Source organism: Anas acuta, chromosome 2, assembly GCF_963932015.1.
Source record: "Anas acuta chromosome 2, bAnaAcu1.1, whole genome shotgun sequence".
Classification (NCBI taxonomy): Eukaryota; Metazoa; Chordata; class Aves; order Anseriformes; family Anatidae; genus Anas; species Anas acuta.
The window spans coordinates 74,886,505-74,898,717 of NC_088980.1; the positions used below are offsets into that span (position 1 = coordinate 74,886,505).

Genomic DNA, 12,213 nt, shown 5'->3' on the forward strand with positions numbered 1-12,213 from the left:
AGGGAAGAAAAAGCAAGCAAACAAACAAACATCAAGAAAACAAACAAACAAGCATAAATCTAGTTTGTTTACACAACTATGATTATTTTAAGACTAGAAGAGTTAAGAAAACTTTGTATGCAAACTATGTACATACTGACTTAATACTTAAACTGCAGAACATATTAACTGAACAAATGTTGAAAAAATGTATCATATAAGTTTTCCAACAAGAGAGCCCATACATATTTCATATGGTGTTACATGTACACATGTAAAATGGTCAGCTTATAACTTAGTCCTCCTCTGTTTCTTTTTTTTAATACATATTTATGTATTTTTGTAACTACATAAAGAACAAAACTATGATCAAATCAACACCTAAAACAGGAATTCAGAGGATATATATATGTGTATATACATAAATGTATACATATATATTTGATAAAAATGCTATTTTATCAGATATTAGATTTTATTAGATGCTTTTGGTAAGGAAGTTAAAGTTTCAAATTAAATTTCAAAATAACAACATTTGTTTCTAAAACAGCATTCTTCTGTTTCTTAGTAAAGCAAAAGATACAAATAAGATTCTGGAAATTAAAAAAATGCCAGTTAAATTATATGGATTTATTTCTACTTGTGAAACATGTAATACATAATGCCATACAGATTCACCACCTCAGGCTGGGATCTGAATCTGGTGTCACTGTTCTCTGAATAAGCTGCATCAGATCTGTTTGATGCTTAAATGGAGTGCTTTCTGCAATCCCTACTTCTTTTTTTTTTGTTGTTGTTGTTTGTTTGCTAGTAATAGTAAAACTTTCATCAATGTTTGTGTATCTGTCAGGTAAATAAGTGTTTGGCTTTTTTTCCTCTGACATTTCTAGACCTGAGGCTATCAAGGAGCCACTTACCAAACAAAACACATTTTTTGTTTTCTTCATTGCTTTGTTTCAGTGCTTTGTATGGTGTTTTATTTTGTTTTACACCTTAGCAATAAAAACTATACCTATTGCAGTTTTGTGTGTGTGTGTGTGAGAAAGAGAATGTTCAGTTATTTTCTTAAGTTTAACTTGCCATAAATAGATTAATCTTTAGCCTAGGTCTTTTTTTTATTATTCATATCTGATCCATCATTTTAAATTGTAGTGTTTTTTCGAGCATGCAATAACTTCTAATTTTTGACACAATTCCTTCCCTGTGGCATACTTGTTAAATTCTTTGGTTTTCCTCTTCCCCTTCCTCCAAATACAAAAGTTTTTAAGGTTTTGTCAGGACCAATCATCTTTAACATCAATGATTGCACTATACTCCAGTTTAACAAACGCATGATTAACTCCCAATTTCTTTCTTGTACATCCAGAATACAGCAACAAATTTCTTCATGAGGCAAAGATTTGAGTTACTTTAATACAGCACTTTATGTTCTTTCTCATGTAGAGTTTTGTCTTCCTCTAAATTTGTTTAATCACATAAAACTCCAATATCTTACTGGATGAGCAAAACAGATAATACAACTGTAGCATAGTACTTGCTTTTAAAGAATGAATCTTTTAATTATTTAGTGAGTTTATAAGTAAATTGGCAAATAAATCTTTAGAGACTTTTGCAAAATTAAAGATATTTCTTAAGTCAAGAAAAAAATAGTCCATTTTACTTCACAAGTGGAGACCATGAACACAGTCAGTTGTTGGTGTTAAGCTGATGAAAATCCAGTTATCTACTTGTGATTGTCCATACCCATCATTTAAAATAAGTATTTATATTTTTTTTATTGCCTAGTTGTTTTATATATATAATTTACAGAGGTTACTAACCCACCACAACAATATCAACCAGTGTCCAGAACTCTTAGCAGAACAAACTGCAAAAAAAAAGTCACCTATTAACTTTCCCATCCATCATTTCTTGTAGCAATTGAAGTTCTGAATTGAATACTGATCATGTTTGATAATATAATACATTTTGTAAGCAAATTCAAGTAATTTGCTTATATTAGGAAGAAAAAATTCTTCTTGTGCTTTTTGTTTTTTGGTTGCAAGCATCCTTTGGATATGAAAATGTACAGATAATTTGGAAATGCTGAGAAATGTTTGGCTGACTAAATATTATGCAGTTTCCTATTAGTTGCTGATATGTATCTTTAAAAGGTAAAGTTTTAAGGACAATCTTATTGAAACAATGTGTTTATGTGCATTATCACATTTATAGCATCTCACAGGTACATCAAAAGTAACAGCACTATTTGTTTTGCTATTGTTCTCAATTAGAACCCAAGCTTTTAACAATCCTTGCAGATGAAGATATTACTGATAATTTACATCGGAAGTGCTTTACTAGCTCCTTTTCAAATAAATGCATATACACATAAAACAAGCACTCATCATCTCCTGTGCAAGCCTGGAAAGTTCTCCTTGCAGTATCTCTGGTGCACCCAAGTTCCTGGTGTATGTCAGCACAAGGAACACACACTTCACCAGTGTGGGTGAAGTTTATATAGATCAGGGCCTGTGGTCTTCGGAGGGAGCACCATCTTCCTGTCAACTTTCTGAAGCACTGCATATGTTCTTTCAAGACCTGTATGTGAAGCAGGCTTCAGACAACGCATGGCCTCAACATACAAATGAGCAAGGGAAACAGCAGATTCTTCCTATATTGCTGAGAAGTACTCAAAATACAGATGTGTAGCCCACAATCAGTGATGTAGATTGTTTCAGTGATTTCTTTGCTTGCCTGCTCCATCTCTCTTGCAGACAATTATAGCAGCATTGGAAATTTGGGTGGGAGATGAGGTCCCACAACCTAAATGGGATGTTTGACTTGTTGACTGTTGAACAAAAAGAGTTATCACAACTTCTGTTTGAGAGTGGGGTGAGGTCGGGAATCTCACTCAGCTGCATTACCATTTGTTGTTTTCATGATTGCTTCTTTGTATTTGCTTCCTCCATTCCTTTATATCACGGGTTCTGGTCAAAACGAAGGAGAGGAGACACCAATAACCCCAGTGTGCTGGTGTATCACAGGAAATCGTATTTTCAGATTTTTTTCAGATTAGCCATTTAGACTCTAAAGGTTCTTCCTCTTCTCTAAGACTTGTCTAATCAAGACTTGGATTGGTGTCAAACCCTTCAAACCCGTACCACTTGTATCTGACAGTTCTTTGTGTTTGACTCTTCTTTTTCTACCTCGTCCAAGTGATTGCAAGGTGAAAGTGGTTCATAAGACTTACGTTATCTTCCAGACTTTAAGTGTATTGTATTTTCTGTTCCATGTCTTGTTCCTCCAATATTTCAATCTCAGCCTTCTTGGGGGCAATTTATGGATCTTACGAAAATGTGTCTTTGTTCACCCCAATTTTATTTTTTTTTCCACAGATCTAAACAGTTTAGGCACACTTTACCACCGTCCGCTGCAGGTAAATCCAGTAACACGACAATTTCCATCTGGTTATTATCCCATTGTTTGTGGGCACAGCACTGATGGAAGTAATTAAGAGTGTAAGTAACCATGGGAGCTGCGTTGCACAAGCTTTCCTTTCTGCACAGTTGCTAGGCAGCCACTTGGAATACTATCTGTGTTTTACCAAAGATGGACTCATTCTTGAAGCTTCAAGGACTGAGACAGCCTTCAATATAATCATTTTTAGCTGTTGTTTGCCTGACTCTGAAAACTATGGGCAGTAAATGATTGCAGGGTAACTATTAAATATATGCAAATCCACTTGAAGAACAAAAAGACATTTATCACGGAGTTCACCTGTTTATTTGTAATCAAGATCTACATTAGTTCCCCAGCAGCATTTTCCTTTGAAATGGTAGAGAGTAAACCCTGCGTTATAGTTCATCTACCACCCAGAGTTACATTGTAAATATAGATAATATGTCTTACAGCATATTTGCCACTGCTAACATACATTTTTGTTATTTCATAGGAAAACTAAACAATACTGAAACATTAAAGGCTTTAGTCTTCAGTTTCTTATATTTGTCTATACCATTTCATACTATGTTTTTTTAAATGAAATTAAACAACAACATCCATCCACATACTCCTGTCTCATTAGAAATCCTGTTTAGTTAGGAGAAGGAGAAAGTAAAGGAGAAAATAAATAAGATCAAGTTCTACTCTCACCCTGACTTTTCATGATAAACTGATTTAACATACCGGAATTTCAGAAAGAGAGAGCCTACCAGGAAATAGCTAGTCTGAGGAAGTTTAAATGCTATCACAGCTATTTCAAAAAATGGAAATCTGGGGAACTTTTGTTTCCTTGGAATGGTAATAAAATTATTTTTCGTAGCCTTTATAGACAGAGCAACTGCATTGGTAAGTGTACTGACACAAAAAAATATTAATAATCTAAGGGGGTTCTTACACTACATAATATGAATGCAATAGTCACACAATTTATTTTTATTTTTTGTGTTGTAGATGTGGTGAGGGGCAAGCCTGGTTGGTGAGTATTCCATTGCTCCAGACAGTGCATCAAAACACGAATGTTACTGTTTGTTAGGAATGTTTTAACAATTCGTGTCCATAAAGAACAGTCCTGTCTGCCTCTGGGCCCTGGCAACTTAATTCTTGAACCACAGATGCAGTGTGTCCCAGTCTCCCCCTCATTCTAGTCAATTTATCAAGTCTTCAGAAAATACTACTCAAATTTATGAACCTGTTTGCTTTTGTTATTCCAGCCTTCTATTTCTAACAGTTGCAGCCTTTTTTTTTTTTGTCTTCTTTGAGATTAACTTAACACTGCTATAGGTGTGACTGTCCCTGTGAATGGCTGGTGAAGAATGTTTTAATTACTGGTGAAGTGTCAATAAGAAAGCTATTTGTGTTTGTATGAAGTCTTTGATGTCTGGGGGTTTCAGAACAACTGATAACAACTAGTTATGGGATACTATGCAGGCCTCTGATATCTGGCCAGGTGGCCAAGAGATTAAGAAGAAGAAAAAAAAGAAGCTGCAGGACGGCTAGGAGACAAGACCTGCAGGGGATGCTGTATACACTTGACACAGTGCCAAGGAGTACAAAGGGGAAGGACAAGAAAAAAACTTGGAGAGGAAGACTACGAGCCTTCAGCATGAAAGACCCCTAGAGACCCCCAGAGGGACCACTGGCGACTGGTGCGCATGCTCCAGTAGGAGGGACTGGACCCTGGAAGCTAATTATAATAACCTGTTTTTTTCAGAAGTAGCAATGAATATGTATTAGTCTAGGAGCATAAAAATCAGCTGCTTGATGTAACTGGTGTGCGTCCTGGTGGAGCGGAGACTCCTGGTGCACCCAGCGCTGTTTGCTTACCTCTATTCTTTAAATAAATCCTATTTTTTTATTTAATCCTATTTTGAAGAATGAGCCATTTCTAACACTGTTTGTCCTTTGTTCTGTTTACTTCTCATGGTATGGGGTGGGGGGAGAGAGGGGGTGCTTCTGGGTTACCTTAAACAAAACAAATAAACAGAATGTGAATGCATTTTCATGTATGATTTCCTGATGTCATTAGTATTGATGTGAAACACCCTACATTTCATACAGCATGGTTTTCCCTTTGTACTGATCAGCTGTGGGATACCTCCACTATTCCCACAGTATGTTGCTTTATGCATCCTAGCAGTGGCACAAAGCAGTGACAACAGCAGGGAAGCCAAGAACGTTACTCAAATGAAAACCAGCCAGAAATACAAGAGCCTTACAGTAGTCAAAGAGGGTTGCTAGCCACTAAAAAAATAATAGATAAAACAGTAGAAACAATGTTGCTGTGTAGGTTGTTTTTTCCAAAACAATTCGCCTTTGTGCTGAGGTCCTCTGAAAATGTAAATAATCTTTTTTTTCTTTCTTTTTTTTTTTTTATTTTTTTCTGAAACAAACTATACGTTTGCTTTTAAATTCTGTGCAAATAAAAGAACATATGTGTTATTAAGGAAAAAAAAAAGTTATTTGGAAACCCTATGTTGATTTCCATTACTAAAACTTTATTTTACTGGAGTAAGTCAGAGTAAAACTTTGAGAGTTATTGAATAAAATGGTGCAAAAAGAAAATTCTAGAACCACTAAAAGCACTGGAATACATGAAATATAAGGAAATAGACTGAAGGGACTGAAGTAAAAATAGATTAAAAGAGACAGAAGAAGAAAGAAGAAAATATTCAAGTAAATTGACCACAAATTGTAGTATAACTAAAGAAAGGGAGATACAAAAAAGAAAGATAAACTAATACTTTAGGATCAAAAGATACAAGAAACTTCTATAAAAACATATAGAGAAAAAAAAAAGAGAGAAGTAATTAAATTACTAGAAAATGAATTAGGAAATAATTTAGGTTTTAAATAGATATTTTGTTTTAATTTCAGTAAGTTCAACGAGTTCAATAAGAGGAATAATGAATAGAAAGACATTTGTTGAATACAGTAAGGAAACTGTTGGAAATATAGAGGTAACAAAAGCCATGTTTAAGCACAGCTATGTTGGGGTAAATATCCCTGATAAAAAAAAATGTTTTTATATGTGGGTCAAGTGAGTTTATAAGAAGAGGAGGAACAGATTAGTGAAAGAAACCTAACATGATTATATAATTTATGATGAAGATTCAGGAAAAACAAGCAAGCAAAAAAGAATAAATCAGACATTTTAAAATGTCATTTAAAGAGAATTTATGATGAGCTAGACTGATTTATGTAACATCGGGAAAAATTAAAAAGGGAGTACCTATATACATATCTATATACATGTATACGTATCTACTAGATTTGGTAAAACTAAGCAAGCATTCTTAGGGACCCAAAAAGATGAAAACACAACATTCCAACATTCCTTATTACTTCTGAGGCTTTGAAAGCTGTAGGGAGCCATGCTGTTTTCCTATCTGCTACCTCTGGCTCAGGCAGATAGTTCTTCAGAGAAAGGGCATGGTTTTTGAAAGGACCAGAAGGGTGCTGGGCATCTGAGGCTGTACATGTCTGTTACTGCAAGGCCTATGGCATGGGGTGTATGTTTGTTACTCAATATTTTTACATTTTAAATATATATATATATAAACCCCAAGACACATGTATATATGTATTAAAATAACCAGAGCAGGAGAAGATTGTGAAGTGCCAAAGACACACGCACGCGCGCGCACACACACACACACACACACACAAAAAGAGAGAGAGAGAGAGAGGAGAGAGACAGTGGAAAAACAATCACGAAAGAAAAATAACACACATGGAAGGAACCAAACATTATTTAGTATGGATTAATTGTATTCAATCCCTCAAGACAGACTGAATTTCAAAATAACAAGTCTTATTAATGATCATCCAGTTAGCAAGAATATAATTACATTCAAATAGATTACTCGTGTTATCCTGCATTGTATTTTTCTTTTCTCTTCCTGTGAATTGATTTTTTTAAAGACTCAATTGCAACTCAGATTGTTTAAAAATGGTTATAATTATATAATATATATAATAATTATAATTATATATTATATATAAAATAGCACTTCTTTCTGACATGGGAGATACTGCTGAGCGTTATAACACTTCAAATAAACGGGTGTACAGTTATTTAGCTTCTTACTTATTAGTTATAAATACTTAGTCAGGTTTTGTTTGTTTGTTTGTTTTGTCTGACAGCCATTTCTGAATGTAAACAGAAATTGAGTTTTAATGCAGAAATAAGTTTTATATTTATCTTAAAATTATAGTAACTTAAATATTTTAGGTAGCTCAGAAAGAAAAGGATACTCCAAAGTACATTTAAAATATGACGCTGCTTGTGTTCTCTATCGTTATTAAACCTGGACAAAACAGATTCTAAAACTTCAAACTGAATAAGAGTTCTGGATTAATATGTTTCCTTCTTTTTTTTTTTTTTTTCAACTAAAGAGATGCTGGTGAAACTGCAAAAGAAAATTCACTTTTCTACCTTTTCAATTCTCAACACATATCTTATATTTGAATTGATTAAAATGTTATTTTAGCATTCATTGAAGACACTACAACTGTCAGAAATTCTAGATTTTTAGTCAGGAATTTCCATTCATCCATCAGCTTGAATTATCTTAAAAATCTACTAGGAGGAAAATATTACTCAATATTGCTAAGTATTTAATATAGTATAAATTTGAAGCTTAAGTCCCTTGTTATAATTTCTAACTACTGTTGCTTTAGAAAGACAAATGGCAACCTGAATGCAAAACTTGTGATGCAACTGAATATATGTGATAACTGAAACAGTTAAGACAAGCTGGCACTTCTTCCATGTTCTATTCAAAGGTGCTGAAATGCTTACACTGAGTTTCTATTGTGATTGTTTTAGAGGATTTATTACTGGCTGACTGTGCTCTGGGACATGCTGTGCTCTAATAGGAAAACAGTTTTTTAACAGTTCTAATAAGCAGCTGCCTATTAGGAACTGGATATTAAGCACTGCAGTCATTTCACATAAATTAAAGTATGCTTTCTGTAGCCCGTAAGAAGCAAAACAAAATCATATGTTCCCAGATGAAAAATGTATGGTGTATATTTTATTTTCAAAAGTCTTTGGTGGGATAATAAGACAAATACTGCAACTGGAAAAGAAAAAGAAACACAAAGGTGACAGATGTAGGCTGTAATCACCAACAGAATAAATTGAAATATATTTGATGTTTGCCAGTTGTAATTTATTGAAAATAAATCAACTTTTTAGTAGATAAATATAACATTTTGCTTTCTCTGTGAAGGTAATGGCAAAGCTAATTATGTCCATGTCTCTTGGGCTTATCTAATTAGGATTTAACAATACTAAAGAGTTAGGTTGATGAAAGTGGTAATTCACACACTGATGCTGTTGTAATATATTGGTATTTCACTCTAAGCCTCACCTACAGAGCTACTTGCTATTTTCATTTTCAAAATTTCAAAAGATATTTTGGACATAATTTATCCCCAAAAACAGGCAAGAATGATCTACAATTGAGTGCCATAGCAAAGTTGGATAGTGGAAAGTATTTATCAAAGGCATACCTGTCCAGCTCTTGCATTTTCACAGACAAAGGTATCGTAGAATACAGCAAACTGTGGGGCATTGTCATTAACATCCAAAATTCTTACATAGACAGGAACACGAGTAGTGTCTTTGGGGTTGTCTGACAAGAGAAAAGAGAAGAATAATGAGCTTATTTTCCTACTAAAATTATTCTATCTTCCAAATATAATGAGCAGTAGACATTTAAAATTAGGTTTGAAATTAATCAAAATGTAGCATATAAACTGGTACCAGGTAAGAATCGGGTCTGCTGAAAAGTAAGGAGACGTCTTGCTTAGAGTAAAAAAAGAACAATGTATTGTTATCTAGTGAGCAATTAATTTTTTTACATGAAAGTAGGGGCTGCTACTGCTAGTGTTCTATGCAAATATAGCATGTGAAAAGTATGCCCATTACTATAATGACAAAATTGTTGATTTGGTGGGCTCAGGGGTATCATTCTGAGGTAAGGTTTTGATTTGTAATTTTAAAATGATTTGCAATCTGATTTGTTTTACACAGAAGAGACATATGGTTAAAGCTTTCCTGTGCCTTTATTAAGCAGGGAGAAATTCTGATAAAGCCAATATAAATATCCCAATAAAAATCAGAAGTGATTAGAATTAGAGTTTTTTATGTTTAAATTGTCTTAAAAATACAAATGTAGATTTTCAGACCTTAGGTTAAAAACCAACAATAGTAACTCCATCTACCTCCCAAGATGCCCTACCCCGAGTATTATTTAGAGTGCCCTCTCATTACTTACTATAGGTTAATTCAGTAATACAAGTTCATTGTTCCCACTTGCAGATCTAGCAAGAGTAATGCCTGGGATTAACAAAGTACAGCCATTTCTTTGAATTCTGCTGACTGGTAGCTAAAATTTATATGATTTTGTTACCATAATGGAATAGGATAAATAGCAATAGGGATGACTCATATTTATTTATTTTTTTTTCGTTTTAAGCTGAAGCAAAGAAAACAGTAAATATTCAGGAGTAACTGACATTAAGTTCACATGTGATTTATAATGTCTTTGCTGAAATGTGATGTGGATCTTTTTGACATGCTGAAATGTTTAAAGTGGCAGGTTTGGGACATTTTTCCATATTTATAATAGATTTCCAAGTGCATTCCATTTTTATCACTGTTCTCCTGTTGTCTCATGTTCACAGGTAACATTTTTAAATATTTAAAAACTATTCTCCCCCTTCCATTCTTTCTCCAAAACAAATGTACCTCTTTAGAGAAACCTAGCTGCCCCAACTATATTCTGGCAGGAAATAAGTTGAACACTGTGATATGATATAGGTATAAAATGATAATAGGTTTCTTCAGTATATAAATGCTTCTGATAAGTATTCTTACAACAATGGACAACACTGTGAAGGAGTGCAAGCTCATGAACATGCACTGCAAAAAAAAAAAAAGCTACTGGGTGTGCTCAATACAACCAGCCTACTGCAGGAGACACTTGGTCTCCAACTACAGAAATAATACTGGGCAGGCTAAGATTGGTTAATTGTCTGGACATGATGTTCCATTTCGTTCTCTGTATTGTAGTTCCTGCCAGTTGTGCTTCTCTGCTGATCAGCAACTTCTCTGAGTGATTCAGAATTAACCCTAAAAATCAGTGTCTTTGAAAGCACACTTTGAAAGACCTTCACTAGCTGATTTCAAAGATCAGATTTCTGTCTCTCAGAAAATTATCTGGCAGAGGGATTAGAGTTAATCTCAACCATGTAGTGGGATCTTTGCTTTCCTCTTTGTACTTTCAACATGAAAATATCTACAAAAAGATGTAAACAGTCCAAGAAATGTTACATCTTAGGGGTCAAGTGGAACCTAACTAACTTGTAAGATTCCAAGAGCTGTAGGTGTGGATACCAAAGGAAGAGATAATAAAATTATTCCTAAGGAAATGAAGAAACCTAAAGAGACAAAAGCATAGATTACCATTTTGAACTCTGCTACTGTAACATCAAAATCTGTCATTTTCCTCAAAGGAAAGAAAGGAAACAAAATCACTCCAGTGTTACTACTTAATTGGGTGACATTTCAAAAGTAGCTTGGATATTAAAGGTCATTGAAGGAAGAAGATGGGGAAAAAAAGCAACATGGAGATAGCTGCTGTTATCTATTACCCCAATTTAATTTCCAAGAATATCTTACAGAATTGGGTGGCAGGAAGGAAATTTTTTTTTTCATTATTATTATTTATTTTTTTTTGCATGGAGCCACAGCTGTAACTTTGCAGGCTAAGGAAAACTGAATGAAAAAAAGATCAAATTGGCTTACTGATCTCAGCTGCTATAACGCTAAGATTGTGCCATTGTGATATCTCACGGTCAAGTGGCTTAGAAGTATAGATGGACCCATTTCCAGAATGAATATTGAATATCCTGTCAAGGTCTGTGTGACGATCCAGAGAAAACCTGCACACAAAGAAAGAAATTATTGTTAAAAGGATAGAAAATGAAAAAAAGCATGTTTCACAGCAAGTCAATACATTTTTTAGGTTCTATACATTACATTAAAAAGTTTTTTATAAAACAAATATTTAGTTTTTGTAAATTTGGTGTTTCTTTTTTTTTTTTTTTTTTTCCCACGCTGATCATTGCTATTTATTTTAATGATTGTTTCTAAAATTGAAATTGCATGTGCACGTTTATAAAAATTCTTAAGAGTAATTCTGTAGAATGAGGAATAAAAATTGAAAGAATTTCATAAATATGATAAAATAGCGTAATATTTGATCATCTGAACTTCTATAGACCTGTATAAGAATCATAAAAAGTAAGTCAGAATTTCAATATAATGATTCAATGATTGCTTTAATCCATAAAGGAAAATTCTCTTTGATGTACTGTTCCTTTAGACTGAGACAGACAGATAATTTCTGAGCTTTTCAGAAGTGGTGTTATAAGCTCTCCTTCTACTTTACTTATACACTTACATACTTCAGGATATGTTAATTTACTGGAGATGAAATTAAAATATATATATAAAAAATAAGTTCATATGCAGAAATTTCACTTTTATGAACATGCTCATGTCAAAGGACTTTCTATAGATTCATAGAATCATAGAATATCCTGAGTTGGAAGGGACCCATAAGGATCAGCAAGGTCCTGGCACCACACAAGTCTACCCAAAAGTTTAGACCATGTGACTAAGTGCACAGTCCAATTGCTTTTTAAATTCAGACAGGCTTGGTGCAATGACTACTTCAC

General features: G+C 33.8%; 1 protein-coding gene across 5 annotated transcripts in view; it reads right to left on the reverse strand.

Annotated features, from left to right (window-relative positions):
- CDH10 (cadherin 10) overlaps positions 1-12,213 on the reverse strand; it is a 107,064-nt gene that overhangs the window by 7,180 nt on the left and 87,671 nt on the right. For 4 of the 5 annotated variants that reach the window (XM_068670863.1, XM_068670861.1, XM_068670860.1 and 1 more), the window contains 2 exons: positions 11,279-11,415; positions 8,980-9,101 (listed from right to left, as the gene is read on the reverse strand). In XM_068670863.1, the coding sequence (XP_068526964.1) occupies positions 8,980-9,101; positions 11,279-11,415 (259 nt within the window). Of the gene's footprint in view, positions 1-5; positions 6,958-8,979; positions 9,102-11,278; positions 11,416-12,213 lie in introns of those variants that run through there. The other variant, XM_068670862.1, reaches the window with a different exon arrangement.